Source organism: Triplophysa dalaica, chromosome 12 (assembly GCF_015846415.1).
Source record: "Triplophysa dalaica isolate WHDGS20190420 chromosome 12, ASM1584641v1, whole genome shotgun sequence".
In the NCBI taxonomy this organism is placed as follows: domain Eukaryota; kingdom Metazoa; phylum Chordata; class Actinopteri; order Cypriniformes; family Nemacheilidae; genus Triplophysa; species Triplophysa dalaica.
The window spans coordinates 19,600,934-19,623,334 of record NC_079553.1 but is presented as its reverse complement, the minus strand read 5'-3'; the positions used below and the strand labels follow the sequence as shown (position 1 = coordinate 19,623,334).

At 39.0% G+C, this 22,401-nt stretch overlaps 1 protein-coding gene across 1 annotated transcript in view; it reads right to left on the bottom strand.

Annotated features, from left to right (window-relative positions):
- The window catches only part of syngap1b (synaptic Ras GTPase activating protein 1b), a 97,479-nt gene that overhangs the window by 49,979 nt on the left and 25,099 nt on the right, over positions 1–22,401 (bottom strand). The window contains exon 4 of the mRNA XM_056761736.1: positions 16,551–16,656. Within this exon, the coding sequence (XP_056617714.1) occupies positions 16,551–16,656 (106 nt within the window). The remainder of the gene's footprint in view (positions 1–16,550; positions 16,657–22,401) is intronic.

Below are 22,401 nucleotides of genomic sequence, written 5' to 3'. Positions count from 1 at the left end.
TCAACTTTAACTTGAGTTAACTTAATTATTATATTGTTATTTATTTAACTTTATCTACATTTTCTACTTCTACATTGATTAAATATGCAGTCTAATATGTACCTACGATAATACAAAAAACGTGTTATACATCAAATTTTACGTTGCGATATTAAACGAAATATGTACAAGAACTATAATTAAGTGTAAAAGTGTTAGAATAGTTTGTTCTCAAGTTTCTCGTTTTCCCATCTCGTCTCAGTCACTCTCTCCAGCCCTGACAGCGGGTGATCTTCAGCAGAGCGCCTGATGGAGAGCTCCAGGTCCTGGCGGCGCTCACCGGCGCCTTTACGCACGACCCTGAACCGACGAGCCGCTTCCCGTCTGCCTTTACAGCGGTTACCAGCACCAAATCTGCGACGAAACACTATCATGTTTTACTTCAACAATATTTATAAACGCCGTTTAGCGGTTTAATTGAGCTATTAATGCTTTAAGACTCTATAAAGGAACTTTCCAGACAAAAGCATATCCAAACTATGTCTCTGAACTAAAACACTGAGCTCACACTTCCACAACATTAAACACAGGATGAGGATTGCAAAGATAGTGCAAAGATATGCGTGTATACGTAAGTGTGTACGTGTGTGTGATGAAGATGGTGATGCGTAAATGCGTAAAAATCCTCCGAGCGCATAAAGTTCAAGCGGTTAAAGACGCAGCTCGCGGTTCATTATCCCCTTTATCTTATTCTTGCACGAAACTGGTGCATTGACAGCGATCATCCAAAGCTCCGAACACGACGATTCTCCTTCGCAAAATGCCCGCGAGGTCATTGCATGAGGACTTTGCGTAAAAGCGCTTCCGAAATGACATCGCAAATTGATTGCACGAGACCTGGAACTCCTTGTCGTAGTCCGGAATATTTCTGCGCGTATCCAGACGTGTGTTCAAGACACTGAGCATTAAGGCAATGCATCCTTTCAGACAACTGTCCTATTCTTTACTGCGCTCTCACTCTCCAAGCCGAGAAGAGACGAGGAGGGGGCTGAGCTGGACATGGGGGTGGGGTAGAGATGGGATTTGATGGAAAGAACTTCATGTAAAAGCCTGGGGCAAACTCTCTCTTTTTCTCTCCCTCTCTCGTGCACACACACAAGCACTGGTGTGTGGATGTGACGCTTGCAGGCAGCCGGTGAGTGGAAAGGATTCTGTAGAGGAAGGTTATGTGGGAGGAATGTGTGTAATTACACAACTACACAAACTGAAGACAAATGACAGTGTAGATTAAACTCTGAGAGTGCATGTACAGTACAGAGAAACACTGTTACCTGCGTGTTATCTTTGAAAGTAATTTCACTGCATGACCAGATTTATTTTTTCCTAATACTGTACATGCCAGAATGTTGTGGGTGGTTGCTAGGATATTGCTATGCGGCTGCTATGTGTCCTGATTGGTGCATTGCTGTATGTGTTAGCTATATATGCGTTGCTGATCAAGAGCCCACGTGTGTCCATGCAAAACTTTCAATAATGATGCTAGGGTGTTGTGGGTGGTTACCAGGATGATGCTATGTGGTTGCTATAGAATTGCCTGGAGATTGATAAGATGTTGCTAGGTGGTTGCTTATTAACTGAACCTAAAAGAGCCCTCCTGTGTCGATGCAACACTTTTCATAATAATGCTAGAGTGATGTATGTAAGGTGGTTGTCAGAAAATTGCTATTTGGTTGCTATAACATTGCCTGGAGGTTGATAAGGTGCTCCTAGGTGGTTGCTTACCAACTGAAGCCAAAAAGAGCCCGGGTGTCTCCATGCAAAACTGTCAATAATGATGCAAGGATGTTTGTTTTGTGGTTGCTATAGCATTGGCTGGAGGTTGATAAGATGTTGCTAGGTGGTTGATCTCCAACTGAAGCCAAAAGAGCCCATGTGTGTCCATGCGAAACTTTTCATTACAATACTAGAGTGTTGTAGGTGGGGTGCTTGCCAGGACGTTCCTATATGGTTTCTGTAGCATTGCCTGGATGTTGATAAGTTGTTGCTAGGTGGTTGTGTGTAGGGTGGTTGCCAGGATGTTGCTATACTGTTGCTATAGCATTGCCTGGAGGTTACTAAGGTGTTGCTAGGTCTTTGTTGCCAACTGAAGCCAAAAGAGCCCATGTGTGTCCTTGCAAAACTTTCCATAATGATTTAAGGGTGTTGTGGGTAGGATGTTTGCCAGGGCGTTGCTATACGGTTGCTATAGCATTGCCTGGAGGTTGATATGGTGTTGCTGGGTGGTTGCTCACTAATTAAAGCCAAATGAGTCCACGTGTGTCCATGAAAAACTGTTCATTTTGATACTAGAGTGTTGTAGGTGGGGTGGTTGTCAGGACGTTGCTATATAGTTGCTGTAGCATTGCCTTGACGTTGATAAGTTGTTGCTAGGTGGTTGTGGGTAGGGTGGTTGCCAGGATGTTGCTATACGGTTGCTATAGCATTGCCTGGAGATCGATATGGTGTTGCTTGCTAACTAAAGCCAAAAGAGCTCACGTGTTTCCATAATGATGCCAAGGGGTTGTGGGTAGGGTGGTTTCCAGGACTTTGCTACGTGTTTGTCATAGCATTGCCCGGAGGTTGATAAGGTGTTGCTAGCTGATTGCTTATTAACAAAAAGCCCACAATTGTTTCTCTGTGATGTTCTCGTCTCTAGATAAATTGAAGAGTTTGCTCACCAGTTTATTGCCTGCGATGAAAAGTGATAGTACACAGTAGCCACACAATTTGTTTTAGGAGTACATACAGCATATACAGTACATGACCTCAACAGATATAAACTAAAACTCACAAAACTCCCACATCGACTTCTGACGTCTTTAACATATCACACACACATGGCATTAAAATGAGGCTTAATAAGGGATTCAATCAAGAACAGACCTTTTAGACGAAGCACTCTCTGTGTAAATTATCAGAGTGTTATAAAGACACACGTTTCTATGGCGACCACAAGCCTGAGACTGCGAGTATTCAAGCAAAACCATTGAAGAGAGGTCGAGCCGGACACCTGGTGCACACATCACACCTTCTGATGATTGGACACACGCCTCAAGAAGGCCACGATTGATCCGGACCTCTGGACACTGATAATGTGTACATCTCATTTAAGAGTTGACCTCACATACATTTAATTAAAAGAGACCATACATGATCGAAGCCAGTTTCTGAGTTTTTATTAGAATTTAGAAAGCAGTTTCAGGATCCAAGGTTCAACAGAAATCCATTGCATTCTTCTGAATTCCTTTTCTCTCTCTCTCTCTCTCTCTCTCTCTCTCTCTCTCTCTCTTTCATTCTTACTCTCTCTCTCTTGCAGTCTGTCTGCTCTGTAATTATTTCCATGGTTACCATCAGCGATCTTAGCCTAAGCTCACTGTACAAATGTCTCCTTTGCGTTTTCTTTCAGCTCCCTCAATTTGCCCGGCTGTTCATTAGTATACAATTACTCCCATCTGAGATGCTTCCTTTCTTGAAGGAACAGCCCACAGAAAAGACGATTCGGTTCTCTTTAGTCCGTCTAATGTTTCTGTAAGATTGCAATGAGAATAGTCTTAGAGTCATTACCACACGAACAAAACATTTGAAAGTAGAGATGAGATGTCTTTAAGATCTGAATTATTTCTCTTAGACATCAATGAGATTAAATGTAAAACAAATGAACTTTTTCTGCTACCACCTGCTTCTCAGATTATTTTGGAGAGATCTCAACAATGTTTCGAACTGAGCTCTGATTTGTCTACAATCAATAAGTCAGTATAATTAAAGATCTCAATATGAACTCAAATATTTCTCATCACATTTACACAAATCCAGATTATTTGACCTCTACAATACAGTAATTTCACACCTCCATACTCTTCATGTGATTTAACAAATCTAATTTATTTCTGTTTTTAGTTTTTCTTAGCAATTTTAAGAGAAATGTCTAACACTTAGTTGACACTTAGGGGGGTCAACAGTGTTTCATGCATTCTGACTTCTTTACTATGCTAAATGCGCTGGCTTCTCATGCTTAACATGGTGAACATGTAAAAAAACGAGTTGGGCATATAAGGCAGTATTTCTGTGTTGATTCTTGTTAATATTCGTAAACATTTGGAAAGTTATTTTCAAACATGAAATTCCTTTACGTAACAACTTTTTTTAGTCCCTTACTGGGCAATTCTCACTAAAAAAAGCATGACCACGCGTCAACCAGCGAGAGCAGGAGAAAGAGCACTCTCACCAAAGTGCTTCGCAGAAATTCAGCTGTGTTTGATTGTTCACTCCATTTGGGTGATGAATGTTATGTAACGCTGGATTTGGAGATCTTCTGAAACTGAGAGATGGATCGGTCCCAGCTCTATAAGATGGCGGACACGAACCGAATGCGGTAAGTAAACCTGGGTCAAATGTCTGGATTTTATTAATTCTGAAATTTTTGTGCGATGAGACATGGACAGAAGACCCAGGTGCAGACACATAAAACATGCCTCTCTCCACATAAAACATGGGGTCCTGTCATGATCCCGCTACTAGGCCAAGAGAAACATGACATGATGCAGCAGAATCATGACAGAAGCCCCTCCTTAAGGAGCGGCAACCTGACACTCCTCAAGGTACAAACAAGACAAGACAGACTGTGACTCTGACCAAAAAACAGGGAAAAATGATAAAACAATAACCATAAAAAATTGGGGGGTAACAAGAGTCCAAGGGGGGGAGCACAAGAGTCTGAGGGAAGGGAACACAAGAGTCCAAGGGGGGGGATCACAAGAGTCCAGGGGGGTAGTCCAAACAAGGTAAAAACTAGGGATGCCAGACTGAAACGGCCGGCTGCACCGGACTGGAATGGCCGGCTGCACTGGACTGGATTGCCGACTGTACCGGACTTAATGCCAGCTGCACCGGATTGGACTGGATACTGGCTGGAATGCCGGCTGGAGAGCTGGCGGGGATCTATGGCGGGACAGGACACCGGCGGCCTCTACCCTAGTTATGCAAGTACTGTAATGTACTGTCGGGGCTTATATCGTGATAAGATCCATATATTTTACATTATCCCTCTTATTACACGGCCACTTGCCACATGAGAAAAAAACTGGACATAAAATGTGTATTTGAAATATTTTATGAGCTAATTTTCACCGAATGCAGACCTTCCGCGGGGTAAAGCAGTTTACTTTCGGTTTTAGAGTAAGAAACAACATTTAAACATTGCGAACAGGCAAATTAGTTTAACAATTTGTAAATATAATGTCATGTATGTTATCAAAAGACAGATTTATAATTAATTTTTGTGTAATATTAAACTGCCCTTCTCAAAATGATTTGCAGCATCAAGGTTACAGGGTGTTATTAGTTTTGAGGGGTTGTTATTTGAAAAGAACAACCCACGGAATGTCGCGATTGGCCAATCAGAATCAAGCATTGAAATGAGCCTTGTAATAAGGAGGGATAATGCGATGATGTATTGTGTGCCTGCACGCCTTCAGGAGGTTGTCTGTTTTCGGAAATAATCGTACAGTTTAATCTGATCAAATTTAACACTATTTGAGGATAAAAAAGTATGCAGTACTACTCTATAGGTACTCAAGATTACTGCCATAAGACATCTGTTATCTCTGCTTTAAACGCAATTGACTCCATCAAATCTCCTGAGCTATGATCAAGCAACCTCTGAGCAATAACGTTTTTCTCTGGGTTTGTGCACAAATAAAACATCAGAAAATAAATACATCACCTTTAAGACTTTGTAAAGTCTAGAGAGTGTAATGCTAGAATGTGATGCATATAACTGGCGGTGATTTAAGGTCATTTCATACGATTTGTACGAATTCGCATTACCAGCAGTGCATTTAAGAGCAGAATTCAACATCACTACAGTTCATGGATAAACGTTCCGCCCACCACCCCCAGTTTTACCACCTACTGGGATCAACACCAAACAGCAGCCAGGCAAGACTAACACACATCAGCCAAACACACACTTCTGTACACCAGCGCTGTGTGTAAAGTGAACAATCACACCCGGAGGAACACTGGATTACTCAGTGGTTGTTCTATCCTAGCTAAGCAGACTTCATGCATTTTCTTCAACATTTTGCTTTTGTACCAATTTCCACTTAGATGTTTCTTATAAACTTCATCAGCAGAGGTTGATTAGTTAAGATAACTGTCAATATACAATATTCTTGAAGGGAACGTTCACCCCAAAATAAGTATTCTGTCATTAATTACTCACATTCAGATTGTTCAACGCCTCTATAAATTTCTCTATTCGGTTAAATATATTTGGAAAAATGTCAGCAACTGACATTTCTGGGGCACCATTGACTATATAGTGGCGAAAAACATTTTGTATTTTGTTCTGTTGAACACAAAAGAAGATATTTTGAGTGATTCAGGAAGAATTCCTTTGAGATAAATATTTCTCGGATGCCCCAGAAATCTTTGATATGCAGGCAAATCAGGGCAACGTTTGAGACTTTGAGATACCCTCTTAAACTCTAAACGTATTGTACAAGAGACACGTGAGAAAACACTCTCAGTTCTGTCTAAGTGAAACAACTAATACTGATTTCCTTTCCTATGAGTTTTTGAAATGAGTTAGCTTTTCTGGTTCCTTCGACTGTGAAGCGAAATGTACAGACAGATTTTAACCCCCGCACACTGTTCATCATATGGAAACCACATCAGTATTCATAAATCAAACCACCCTGTCACGGTCGCAACACTAATGTAATCTCTCTCTCTCTGTAAAAGGTACACTGCACTGGATTATGTAACAAGCTCTTTGTTCCCGCTAATCTGACATCACCGTGTTTGCTGCTCATTTTGAAGCCAAGCAAACAAGCTACGCAAAATGCCAAAGGGACGATCATACGACTAAACTCATCATACACATGGCTTTATTATTGCGATTTTGTGCCGCTTCGATGCTCACGCATTCTAGGTCTGGAGTTGAGCTCTCTAATGATAGAGAGAAAGAGAAAGAACTGGATGCTTACAGAGACCGAAACGAATATCTGCACGGGTGTCTGACCAATGAGGAACCAGATCTTGACCTTTTTCTAAACCACGAGAAGAGGGCATTTGCACACACTTCTTTGCGTTTATGCCTACGACTGTGACTGTCGTTTCAAATCGGTTTATGAGAGACACAGCAATAATGAATATCTAAAATGTGTCTTCAGTAAAGCTTGCAAATCGTGAAACGTGATATAAAAACAAAAATTTATTGCAAGCAAAACTGAATTAAAGATGACAGGCATTAAAAGCACGTCTTTAAGCTCTCCGTAACATTTTGCCAGCAGGAAATGACAGAACTGACAACCGACTTGAGACGAGTAGAATTGACAGGTGTCAAGACGCTGTGTGGTCCAGGCAGGTTACTGATATAGTGGTCTCTTTAAAGTCAGTGTGAAATTCTAAATCATATTTTATTTCAGAAAACTGTGCAGCAGTGAATTTTGCACAGTAAGACTGGGAATGTGCAATAAAAAAATAAATCGGGTCAAACGATTTCACGCTGACCTTAATATTAAAAGTCCCATGAAAGGAAGCTGTGATGGTTTTTACTTCCATATTGACACATTTCCGAGTGAAAAATAATTTCAAAGGAGAAAATGAGGGGGTGTGGCTTAAGTTTTTCACTGCGAATTGATTGGATGCATAAAAACAGCTGTTGCATTTTAAAATGAAACTGGCATCAGACTGACAGTTGAAGGGGAGGAGTTAACGGATGCTCCGCCCAAGCTGTCTAATTTACGTCATGGTGATAGTCATTTCAGGGCGGAAGTGCAATTTCAGATTTTAGCTGAAGATTAGGAGGGTACATGAATTTAAAAAAGAAAATTACCCACATTGGTAAGCTATATAAACGCTGCAATATTTCAGGAAAAAATATGAATTGTCATTTTTTATTTTATCGGGACTTTGAGAATAAAGGTGTCAAGCAGGTAGCAGGGTTTATTAAAGACGAGATAATGCAGGATAAACAGACCAGCGGAAAACTGGCATCGGTGTGAGCAAGAGGAATGATACAGAAATGAGGACGCGCTTGAAGTGCGCCCAATGCCACCTGGCTAGGCCCTGCGCCAACACGGTGTAAACTGGCAGTGCCACACGTGCATACGTATACATATTGTCTTTACACTCCGTTTTTCCATACCGAAAAGCACAAAACAAAACGAGCGCAATAATGCAAATACCACAACTGACTGAATAAACACACATGTGACTGCACTGCTGCTGTCACCCGCATCCACAAACATTAATCTGTTTTGGCATGACACTCGACACCCGCAGTGGAGTTGTAAGAGCGATTCTCGCGCAGCCGTTTGCACAGTGATTCTGAAGAAAGCAGAAATCTGCTGTACCCCGACAGCCCCTCCACATTCTCCCCGAAAGGATGTGCACCAGCAGGGCCGCAGTGCTGCGAGCACATCATCATTTACAGCAGTAATGGCTGTAGTCTACATTGATGGAGGAAAGCAGCTGGAGAGACTACATCATTGGAATACTATGCACTCGTGTACGGCGCTAACTTCCTATCTTCTATCTACCTACAAAATTTCTACCTACAGTGCACTCTTAAAAATAAAGGTGCTTCACGAAACCTAGAAGATCCTTTTTGTCTAAATGGTTCCATAAAGAAACTTTAACAATTTTTGTAAAACTGGTCTTCAGTTAATAAGATAAACCAAAAATGGTTCTTTGTACAGTCAATCCGTGTAAAGACCACTTAAAAAAAAATCTATAGTGATCCAATGCTGTTCCAGAAGTTTCAACGTTGTTTCAGTTTTTAACACTGCACAAACGTTTGAACAAAATGCAACAAAACATTTATAACCTAATCAAAAACCCTTAACGAATATCTTTCTGAGAGATTTACAAATAAATTAAATAAAAATGAAACCGGAAGTGCTTCCGGAGCAGTGTTTACATCTTGTGAAGTGATCTTTAAATCTTACCGAAAAAAGGATAACGATTACAATGTTTCTATAGCTCAACTGGTAGATTGTTTTGTTATAGTGATGGTTAAAGCAAAAATTTAAAATGTTGTCATCATTTACTCACCCTTCAAATCTACCTAACCTACAAAAGAAGATATTTTGAAGAAAGTTGGTAAACGAACAGCACTGGCATCTATTCACTTCTATTTTACACAAAACCAGTGAATGGGGGCCAGTTATCAACATTTGTCATGATTCTGTCTCATCATGTCATGTCTTTCTTGATCTTGTGGCATGATCATGGCAGGATCCCTTGTTTTATGTGGAGAGAGGCATTTTGGCCCATTTGGCTTTCCTTATGCTCTCTCCGGTCTTGTCTCTGTTCCTGCCCTCTCCTTCCTCATTTGGCCATCCTTCAGTGTTTCATTCCCCACACCTGCATTTTTTTTTTAGAAGGTCGTACAGGTTTTAAATGACAAGAGGTAATGATGACAGAATTTTTATTTTGGGGTAAACATCACTTTAGCAATGCAAAGGTTGTGCGTTCGATTTCTAGGATAGACACACACTGATAAAATGTATGAGTGAATGCACTGTAAGTCGCTTTGGACAAAAGCATCTACTAATGTGCAAATGAAAATGTTAAATGAGAAAAATATATCAATGGAGGAGTAAAAATAAACCGAAAGAAATTTAAATTATGTCAAAAGTCAATTTTGTGGGTCAAGTAAATTAACTACAAAAGAATATACAAATGAAAAAGATGAATATAATATTTAACCATTTAACCCCGTAATAACGGCATTTGTGTCCTGTGTGATAATGGAGCAGTTGCTCAAATAACACTTAATGAGCCAATTAGTGCCTTTATTAGACCTTACTACTAGAATGTTTTTTTTTTTTACGCTATTCAACTATACTTATAAGATCATGCATTTTGCTATGTGAAATAGCACAACTCAGATATTCTGTAATATGTCCTGCAAAAGAAAGCAAATCATACACGGTTTGGAACATGAAGGTGAATGAATAAAGAAGTTACAAAAGGGACGACTTTTGTTTTAAAACAATTGACTAATGTTTCAAGTCAAAACTTCCCAAAACCAAATAATCTGATCTATGCTTTCGACATTGATACACAGTTCTTTATGTCAAAAAACATCTCAATTGCATCTGTTTTATCTCCTTAGTAATTTTTGAAGAAACATGAGAATGACACAAAACAGAGTCTCCAAAGCTTTGAACCAGCAACTTATGAGCAATAAATCTTTCATCTGGGCCATCTTATCAGTTTCCTAGAAAATACAAACACAACACATACTGATAAAATGTATACTGATAAAATGTATACTGCACTGTCACTTTGGATAAAACGATCTACCAAACACATATGAAAGTGTTGTCATTCATCTCTATTGACTTTGAACACAATGGCTTCTGGCCTCAAGAAAGGAGAGGAAATATTGCTTTGTTTCAGCCTCGGCATATTGTTTTCTAATTGAAAGACAGATGCTTGCAAGGGTGGCAATAAAAACAACAATAACAACAGAGGAAGAGCAGTCAGTGGATGAATGTTATTGCATTAAAAGAATGAAATCGAAATAATTAAAATTTTCAAAACTACAAAAAAAATAATCTTTACGTACATTATTTTTGATTTGACTTTGATTATACTGTGTGTAGAAACGTTCAAAATCATAATGTACGGATCAAAGAGCAAAATGTTTCTCGGTTTCTAGGTTTCATAAAAGACCACATGCTGAGTACATCAGCATAACGTACTTCAAAAACAAGGACTCATTTTCAAAATCGAATCACTTGCCTATGTGGGTAGCATTTTAAGGCAAAATGGACGCTTTGCTTGTCAGCACAACAACACCAAACCAAAGTCTTAACCAAAAATGAAAATGTTTTCGTTCTTTACTCATCCTCATATCATTCTAAACCTCTATTACTTTCATTCTTCAGCAGAACACAAAAGAAGATATTTTGAAGAATGTTGGTAACAAAAAAACACAGACCCTCATTGACTTCTATTGTATAGACACAAAACCAAACCTTCTTTTGTGTTCCACGGAAAAAAAAAGAGTCAGATATACACAAATGCTGTTGTTTCGCAGCAGGTTTGCCAATAACTTTCTGTAGATTTAATTACTACTTAATCATTTTCCTATAAGTTCTGTCCATCCATCCATCCATCCATTTTCTCCCGCTTATCCGGGGCCGGGTCGCGGGGGCAGCAGTCTAAGCAGGGATGCCCAGAATTCCCTCTCCCTAGACACTTCCTCCAGCTCTTCCGGGGGGACACGGAGGCGTTCCCAGGCCAGCCGGGAGACATAGTCCCTCCAGCGTGTCCTAGGTCTTCCCCGGGGTCTCCTCCCGGTGGGACATGCCCAGAACACCTTCAGGGAAGACGTCCAGGGGGCATCCGGAAAAGATGCCCGAGCCAACTCAGCTGGCCCCTCTCGATGTGGAGGAGCAGCGGATCTACTCTGAGCTCCTCCCGAGTGACTGAGCTTCTCACCCTATCTCTAAGGGATCGCCCAGCCACCCTGCGGAGAAAGCTCATTTCGGCCGCCTGTATCCGGGATCTCGTCCTTTCGGTCATGACCCAAAGCTCATGACCATAGGTGAGAGTAGGAACGTAGATTGACCGGTAAATGAGAGCTTCGCCTTGCAGCTCAGCTCTTTCACCACGACAGACCGGTACAGCGACCGCATTACTGCAGAAGCTGCACCGTTCCATCTGCCAATCTCCCGTTCCATCCTTCCCTCACTCGTGAAAAAGACCCCCAGATACTTGAACTCCTCCACTTGAGGCAGGGACTCTCCACCCACCTGACGTGGGCAAGCCACCCTTTTCCGACTGAGAACCATGGCCTCAGATTTGGAGGTGCTGATTCTCATCTGATATAAGTTCTGTCTTCAATTTAAATGAAACTTTACTTTTGAGATTCAAAATAAGCAATAAGAGACTGGTCTCATTACTGGCGTTAGCACAGCAACACTGCCAAATCTGTCATTCTTCCTAAGCATATTTACCTTGTTTTCTAGAAAATATCTTTAAAGTGTGGTGGAGTGTAAGTGTGGTGGATTACATGAAATGTTGTAACATCTAAAGTGCTTTTAGACTTTTTAGACTAGTGTACGTCCTTACCCTTTCAATACTTCAAGTGCATACATAGACAGCTCTTAAGGCACCATCCTAACAGAGGTGCATACTCATGATTTGGAAAAGCTCTGCATTGACAGAAACTTTCTTGGGGTAACTGTAATATAAATAAAAGATGACCAGACCATTTTAAAGAAAGTAAACATCACATTCTCAAAGACAGTTATGTGATTTAAAAAAAAAATGTGTCAATAAATCTGAATCTATCTATGCTTATAATAACCACCATTATTTAGCCCCATCATTGTGTGCGATCACGGCGCTCATCTACAAACCTTACCATCACCTTACCAAAGTCAGGACGGTTATAATTCCACACGGTGATCCTAACACGCTACATTTTGACCCCTGGAGATGCTGGCACCATAACACCCATGCTGCACATACACATGACCGCACACATGATGCAATAGCGTCCGAGCAAAGCAGTAAAAACAACACAATTGGAAATGAATTGCGTGGCCTTGCGTGACCACTGCCTCGGAGGGGTGCGCAGATGTCTGGAATCATTTCAGCTCGTATAATCAATTTATTGTGCCTTTGAAATCTTCAAAACTGTGTTTATAGCAGAAATTGTGTTGAAAGGAGAAGCAGGTATACGGAACAACATTTAGTTTAAAAATGGACAGTGGTCAATGGGTTGAACATGAACAAGGGAAAGCGTGCAGAGAGGAGGTCCGGAGTTCTCATGGTGCCAGGGAAAGGAAGGTCAGGACGTGCAAAAGGGCAGTAGATCCATCTTCACCTGGCTCTCCTGCTTCAGACGGCACACCCTTGGACTGCCCACAAAACGTGCGACGCATATTATAACACGATTTGATAGGACACGCTGGGAAAGTTGTGTTCACAAATTATACCAGGCTGCTATAATGAGCTTTGCCAAGAAGTCGCTTGGGTTTTACAGGGTCACTATATATCTTTGAAAGCTGTTCAAGAGCTTTGTTTGAGACGGTTAGTAGGGAATTACAAAGTGAAACTGTATGTTCTGCTTTGTTTGCCGAGCTTAGTTTGTAAAACAGATGGCACTCATTAGTTTCACACAAACAGCGAATCTGACCACAAAGTTTGCCCACATTTTTCAGTTATGTGCTGGTGTAAACTGATTTCAGGTTTACCCAACCCAAAATCCCACATACTGTCAAAAACTTGCGGTTGGTCGTTTAACAAATCACTTCCATCCACCTTTTTGTCTAAGTGGATTGCTTTCAGCCAATCTACAATGTGCACAAGATTTCCCACAATGCACTGCAAAAGATACAACATGATTTTTCTGGAAGACAAACTGCCCATGTTATGAATCAATAATTCATGTATTGTTACACGTGTTTGAGGAACAGAAAGAGCAACAGACAAAACTATAATCTCTTGCAACAAATACATTTCCATTGAAGACAATATTGAAAAATAAAACGTTTTTTTGGAAAGACGAAGAGAGAGAGATAATAACCCAGAGAATTTGTACAAATGTAAGTGTAGACATTTCTGACAAGAAATTGCAAATGTGGAATTACTTAAAGTATAGCCAGGACTCGCAAAAACTAACATCATCACTTGTAAGATTATGGCCGTGAGCTCAGCATAAAGAAACGGGGGCAATATGATAAGAAACTAAGCACAGGGTGAACTTGTTAGGATGTTACTCTTGAAACAACCCAACAAAGACTTCTAAATATCAAAGCTGCAATCTGTTACTCTTATCATTCAAAATAAAGTGATGGTTCACCCAACAAAAAATCTTTACTCACCCTTTTGTCAATTGTCAATTTTTTTCTTCCGCAGATCACAAAAGGAGATATTTTGAAGAATGTTGTTAACTGGCCCTCATTCACTTGCATTAGTTTTGTGTCCAAACAATAGAAGTGAATGGGGGCCAGTGCTGTTTGCTTACCAACTCTCTTCTGATATATCTTCTTTTGTTTTATGCGAAAGATCTAAAGTCATAAAGGTTTGACATGACAAGAGAGTGAGTTAATAATGACAGAAGATTCATTATCACTTTAAGTAAGTACATAAAAAGTCTTAATAAACGCTAACCTTACCCCAATTCAAGTGGTAAATTGAATTTATAATTCACTGATAATGTCAGTTTGATGTCATTTTAACCCATGTAATGATAAGATGTCTACATATAGAGGTTAAAGTTACGGAATGCAGCTTAACACATTTTCATGATAAAGAGAAAATTACAACTAAGAGAAATAATGTAAAAATGTAAGAGAATAATGTGATAAAATTATTTAAATTCGAACTCTTTGTAAGTCGCTTTGGATAAAAGCGTCAGCTAAATGACTAAATGTAAATTCTGCTAGCGTTTTCATTAAACTGGCACATAATTATCCTGAACCTAAAAGACACAGTCACGTTAACCATCATTGTCAAAGATTGTTCTAAAAGTGCTATTTGTGATCCACAAAAAATGCATACAGGATTAAAACAACAAGACGGATAAAACATACAATTTTCGTATCGGTGGAAACTGTTCCTTTAAGAGCTTTTTCCTTTAATTTGCTCTGATAAAGACATCTGCATAATACACGAACTAATGCCTCGCCTCAAAATCTTTGCCCAGTCACACGCTGTTAGTTAGCTGAGAGCAATATGCTCTGCCATCCCAAAGAAGGGGAATCTTATTCATTAATGTGACACATTTTCTCACATGACTGTACATCTTGCCATATCAAAATGATTTAGCCCAAAACTATTCTCTTAATAACAGACGGTGCTGGATATTGTCAAGTTAGATTTTAGTTTCTTATTATATGTGGTGTGACAGTTCATCAGCTGGAAATATTAACAGTATTAAGTATTAAAGGAATAGCTCAACCAAACAAAGATATTTATTCACCCGTTTTAACCAACAATTTTTTTTTCACATAAGTGGAAAAATGATAATAAAGCAGACATTTTTTCTTTAAAAAAAAAACACCAGTGAACTGCAAACATATGTCACATGTTAAACGAGCATGCCTATAATTCTTCATAAGTCACATAATTCATTTGTAAAGAACAGCCGTTTTTTGGTTAAAAACGGGTGTATATGTTTTTCTGTCATTTTCAGTCACTTCTATTTTAACTTGCGGCGTCACAGAGGCCCGAATGAATTGTGCTACTATTGTCTGTTTATATAAACTAAAAGCGCCGCGCAAATTTCAGCAAAATATTGTGATGCAGTTAAGTACATTTTTACTTAAAGATTTAATAGCACAAATTCTCCTACAATGAAAAGCTTGTTACAGTTACAAGTGCATCTCCAGAAATAATGGAGATGATTTGTTTGCAAATGCAGATTGCAATTAACTGCCAAAATGAAACTAAAGCTTTAAGAGCTTGTTTATTGCTTAGTCCTCAATTAATTCCTACGCCCGAGGCAAAACAAAAAATAAACAGACTGCAACTCTAAAAGAATGTTACATTCACAGAAAATCTCACAAGCTCTGAAGTGTCAAAGCTAGGAGAGGAACTTCAGGGAAAGTAATAATAAATATTATGCAATATTATATAAACATAATATATATAATAATATTAGTCATGAAAAGGCCTATTGATTACATGCAGATTTGGATGATTTAAACATTAGGTGGTATGATGACATGTAAAATATAACGGCACATTATTGTGCCATTTTCGTAAACCATGGTATACTATGTGAATAAGTGGGTGTGGCAAACTTTACTGTGATGCATATTGATAAATAAAAAATAAAAAGGTTTGGTTGTAGGAATTGAGACACACGCACACACACGCAAGCACACACGTGCATGTATGTTTGTATGTATGATCTGTATATAAATGTATATATACATGTTTATACACACACACACACAAACACACACATACTGTATATACACAAAATACAAAAATATTTATAGTTAGATTATTATAATTAGATTACTTTTTAATTAAAAGATTGAAATTGATGTCATCATGTTGCCTTGGATGTCTTCCCATAAAAGCATATTCCTATGTAGACATTAGACAGTCAGAGAGCTTATTATGGCTTGAAACTGAACAAAGTTCAACCTGATAATGCAAACTAAGTGACAAAGCCACTTCAAAATAGGTCACCGTTCAGAGAATCCATGCTTCATTGAAACAAAACCTCCCCGACCGCCTTGTCATCAAATCTGAGCTAAAAATGTCATTCACATGACATCAAACCCATTCAAAAGTCACTCAAAGCAAACACACAACATTCATCTAGATGCTGATTACATCATGGGCAACAGCTGTGGGCAGGCCTTCTCGGAATCGTGTGAATCCGTATTCGTTGTCACGGAAACTGCAAGTCTCTGATGATCAGCAGTGGGCCACGGGGTTCAACAAGTCACATGTACTGCTATGCAACGGGCAGGCAGACTGTTAGAGATGCGAACGCATCGGACCCAGTGGACGTAGGGCAGCGTCTGTGAAACTCTCTCACTTACCCATCTCAGGATGGGGCCTCCCCTCCACGGGCACGCTGACCGTCCGTCGCAGCAGCTTGTTCCTCTGCGACTCGGAACGCCGCTCGCGCATCAACAAAGGGTGAACCTGCAGGGAGCAGAGATAGAAGGTCAGTGCATGGCGTAGGGTCAATACACACAGGCGAGTCACACACGTGGAGCTCTGTGAACTCTTTGTTATCATCTCCTCACTATCCTACACTGATTTGAATCTTGAATTTTTGAGCATGCCTTTAAATACAGTATAACAGAATATTGACAAAAAAACTATAATAATAATACACACAAAATAAACAAAAAAAACTTTAATTTGTCTGCTAGTATATTTATTTAAAAAAAACTTAAGTAATGATTGCAATATTATTGTAATCGTGAATTCTTTTGGCTGCCAAAATAGTCTCGGGAAAACCTGAAATTGTGGGTTTTATAGATGGAAAAGTGCTCAACTATAGATGTTTTATAGAGTAAAGTCCTACGGGTCTGGAACCACATGAGGGTAAAAAATAATTACACAATTTACATTTTGGGGTGAACTATTCCTTTAAAATGTCAGGCCCCGTTGGGGATAAACCCCTTGAAATAATAAAGCAAGAGCTTGCATTTGGGGAAGAAAATAATTGCAAACTGCTGAGCGTAATGTGTTAATTTAAACCTCTGTATGGGTCTGCGTCTCACGAGAGATTATTTCTAACTGAGAACTCTTATCAACAGCGCCCCCTCTGGCGCTAACACTTCGGCACAAGGGCCGTTTAGCGACGTGGGCGTCTCTCCTGTGTTCCCAGCACTATCAGCAGGGAGATAAGATCGGGGCTTTGAGAGCACGGCTGTGAAGAAGGCGATTACCTTCAGTCTGCGGTGATAAATGAGCAGGGCCAGAGAGGATCAGAACAGGAGCCCTACGGGGAACAGCTAAACCGCTTCCCATCACCTGAATTTAGGGGTGACAGTGCCACTACGGTGGTCACGTGACCCCGCTGCATCACAGGACGCTCTCTCCTTTTTAAGTGCACAGCTCAGCATTTTAAACTCAGACGAGAATGCAGATTTATTAAAGGAGGACGTCTAAAGGGAATGACAGCGGCACGCTCAGCTGACTGCGAGATAATGATGTGAGCCCTGCCTGATGGTGCATTGGCGCAGTTTGTCTTGATAGATTTAAAGATGAAGGATGTCTACATTAAGATACACCCATGGGGGCGTATTCTGTTAGGATAGAGTGAAGCAAAATATTATCTTTAAATGCTTAGATGCACGACTCCTAAAATTGATCTATCACGGGCCGCAATGAAATTACAGGAAGGATCTCTTCATAAAAAATACATAACATGCGATAAATCCTTTAGGAAAGTGCGCGAGATCTGTGCTTGTTTATCAACTTGGCCTTTTATGGGAACGATTATCCAGCACGTGGCCTACAGGCAGCGCAGACTTATTTTTAACAATACAGTCAGTGCAGTGTTAACAAGTTGTATGTTTGCATCGTGTGAACGTGATGCATCGGCTTCAGAATGAGTTTTGACAGGAGTTCAATAAAAGGATTAAGCTTACAGTAAAATCAAAGAATTTTCTGTTACTGTAAGATTGTATCATGCATTGGTGCTTGCCAACAAGGAGAGGGGGTTGTGTAACTCAAATTTGCTGTCACATTCAAGCACAGTGCATCAGGGGTTGCTCCTAAAACACCTTGAAGGAAACAAAAAAAGAAACGAGATACTTGATCAAATACAGAAAAAGTTGAGCTGCTGAGATAGTTTGGATCGGTATTATATTTGTGTAAAACTTATGAATCCTTGTGGTGCTGTTAACATAATTTAGCTTGGGGCTGGGTATTCGTATGGCCTAATACCAGATGGGAATCTTAAAAAAGTATTTGAAAACATTATTTTTGCAATTTCATTTTATGCCACTACTGGGGCAGCCGCAGTTATCACATACTTCATGTTTAAAACTGCAATCTGTAACTTTTGGTTAAAATTAAGAATAAAATCAGTTTTTGAGCATAGACATAAAACACACCCAATCAAAAGGATAAATGTCTCATAATGATTTATAAGTCAAGTACAACATATTAGGTTGACGTCATTTAACTTTAATCAAATTCCAATTTTTATGTATAGATCAGTACCGTAGGTAAAGTAACCTGCATGAGATGTTGAATTAGAGGTGAAAGTTAAAGACTACAGTTTGAAAAGTCCCATTCACTTTCGTTTGAACTTCACTGCTTCATACACCAGAGATAATAAGTCATTCCATTTGTGATTTTTCTTTACAGCAATTTACATAAACAGCCTGTAGTAGCCTATCACATCTGCTCATTTCAATGTAGTCTGCACTAAACGTATTCAAGCAGGTGGAAACACAGCCTGTTGCTATTATGACAGCGTCATGAAACTGAAGCCATGAGACCTACATGAGAGCTCCTGTGTGGATGAGGAAGTGCAGGGCACAGGTGAGTGACAGTCTGCAGAATGAGTTCAGCTGGGTTCTGCACCTGAGCGACTGTGTTGCCTTGGCAGCAATTACTTGGTTCAATGTTATCTGGCACAGATCACAGAAGAGTAAACGTGAAAAAATGCAGAGGGACTGAGACCAGGTGAAGATGGACCTGCCACGGATCACTGATTCCTTTCCTGATGGAGAATAGACTCTCATTGACTGCTCTACAGATGAGCCATTGGTGCATGTATAAAAGCCATAGTATTGTGAAATAAAAAGTATGTAACATGAGGTGTTGTAATGATATATATTAATAAAATGTATTGCTTGAAAGAAGTATGTTAAATGTTAAAAAAAATATACATCTTAAATATATTTAGATATTTAGGCCTAAATTAAATAAACATTAGTGCGAAAATAATTATAGTAAACAAAATTGTGAAACTAAATCTTACAAAATATGGGCCTTAATAAACTAAACGAGCATGGAAAATGTTACTGTATAAGGTTTAAGCGAAAATAAATAAATCATTTAGCTAAAATATATTTAAAGATTTATATATATATAATATATATATATATATATATATATATATATAAATATTAGTAAAATCTAATTTATAGTAAAAATGATACTTAAACTAAATCAAATAAAATATAGGCCTTAATAATATTTAAAAACTAAAATTCCATGAAAATTTGAAATGCTCTAAGCAATATAGTAACATAGCTAAAACTAAATAAAATATATATTTAAAATGTATATATATATATATATATATGCAATATTAGTTTAAAAATATTTCGAGCGAAAAAATGATAGTTAAACTCAAATAAATAAATCTAATAAAACTATTTCTTTTTAAACTTGTAATGTTTCCTTGGCAATAAAGTGAAATTAAGTTAAGTGAAAATATATAATAACTGAACTACAACTAAATTGAAACAAAATAAATATAAATAAGAAAATATAAAATTGTAATAATTAATTGACAAAAACATGAAAAAAGCAAAAAAATGTAACTAAAAAAAAATCAACACAATAAAATCTATTGATAAGCTACTATAAAAGAAAAATGTGTAGGTGGGTCCTGGATAAAAAAGTCTGGGAACTCTTAACAGTCTTCTCTTGAAAATGATACACCTGCTAAACCAATCCAAGGACACGCCCTGCGTTTACGCCCCCAAATCTGGTTTAGGTAAGGGGTGGGCTGGTACTTGGCAAACTCATCCAAGTGGCACTGTAGGGGGCTACTCCAAATGTCAGTGCAGTCTCAACCGGTCCAGCTGTACGAGAGGGCAGGTGATGGAGGAATGGAGGAGAGCAGCAGGTGTGAATCAAGTTCTGTCCTAATAGGAAGCTAATAGATCACAGCCCTGTCTGACAGCCCCCTGCTGAAAGACCGAACGACCCCGGTTCTCCTTGCATTCTGCTCTATCCTGAATCCGCCTGGCGAATCCCTGCCGCCCCGGCTTCACGGCAGAACACCGCTGCTAAAGAGAAGAGTGATGAGATGTGTCTGCTTGTATCAACATCGCATCACTGTCACGTTACGGCTGCTCTCGTAATAAATGACACAGGGTGATGTGCACACGGGAGACATGGCGCTTAGGATTATATACTGATCCAACAAATGCTGAAGTGGAGATATATTATCTCCTGTTTTACTTGTGCAATCACTGAATTACAAATTAAAAATACTGTCGAAATCCGTCAAATCTGGCATTTAAAAGATAGAGATAGATGAATGTTCAACTTTCTTAGCACGAAGATGCATTCCTGAACAATAAAATAACAACTGACAGCTACCTGTTAACCTCAACATACACTTAAAGTGACAGTTTACACCAAAATAAAAATTCTGTCATCAGTTATTCACCCTAGTGTCTTTCAGATCTGTATGTTACAGTTTCTTCTGTGTACACACAATGGAAGATATTTTGAGAAATGTCACAGTGGTTTTGTGCCCATACCATAAAATTCAATGGGGGCCAGTTTTATTTGTTTACCAACATCTCTTCTTTTGTGTTCTGCAGAAGAAAGAAAGTCATATGGTGTTGAATGACATGAGGGCAAAAACTTGCAAAAAAGGCCAAAATCGTGTCTAGTATATAAACTTTATGCTGTCATCAGACGCATGTTTTTAAAGTGGTAAACAACAGAATGAAACACATTCCTTGACCTTTGTTTGTGCCTTGAGGTCAGACTTCAACAGTTTCTAAAATTAATGTCTAATGAAATGCGGCGAAGAATGAGAATATTACTCTAGTTCATACACACTAACAATAGCATGTAGAGACTAAGGTCCACTATCCCAAAAGGAAGGAAAATAACATACGAGATCTCTTCAATGTCTCAATTATTTCTCACAGACATCAATGAGATGAAATGGAGAGCAAACTGCGATTTTTGCTTAAGTTTCCTGTGTCTCAGATATTTATCCTAAGAAAAAGAGGCAGAAATCTCACAAACGTCTCCCTTAGAATTAAATTAGAGATCTCAACAATGTCACAAACTGAGCTCAGATTTGTCAAGTCTACAACCAAGGGTTAATATTATTAAAGATCTCAATATAAACTCGAGAATTTCTAATGAAATTTATGTTACCCCTACAATCTACAGTACATTTATCTTATACCTCCATATTCATGTATTTTAACAATTGTTTCATGTGAATCCATTTAAATAAATATTTTAGGGATAAACATCTAGGACATACTACTAAAACCAAAAACAACTGAGAACTCCATCCAATCTCCTAAACTATGAGAAAGCTCTGGGGTGTAACAAATAAAAAACACATCCCTACCCAACTTCCTGTTTTAATAGGAAATATATCAACACAGCAATGAAAGCTGCGTCAAGCATTTCATAATTTTGGTCATAATCTATCCTATGAATCCATTACATAACCTATTTCTTTCTCATCAGTGTAAGAAAAACGCTAATGGAAAACATTTGTTATGCACTGTCACACTGTCAGCTGCAAGCACAGCCTTCTCTGATGGCTGTCTTCAGACATATTCATTTATTTATTTTGACATCTATTAAAAAAACACATACTGAAGGCTATGAGACCGGACATAGAATAGCCTGATTCCTGGGTCAAATACAAAAGTGGCTGCTGCACACTCACAGCTAGAGAAACTTGCTCTGGGCTTATTTATGTAACAGGGATCACGGTGGCACGGATCCACACAAGGACCATTCATCAGAGCTCTGGTGCACAGAGCGTGTGCGATGTCGGACGTGGGCCGTTGTCATCGCACATCAATTAGAATCTAAGGGCATGTGAGAAAATCAAATCACGACTCTCTCCCTCCCTCTAAAGGCTGTTTCAGAACATAGCAACAAGCCACTTCAGTATATCTGTCATTCATGTATACCAATAGATAT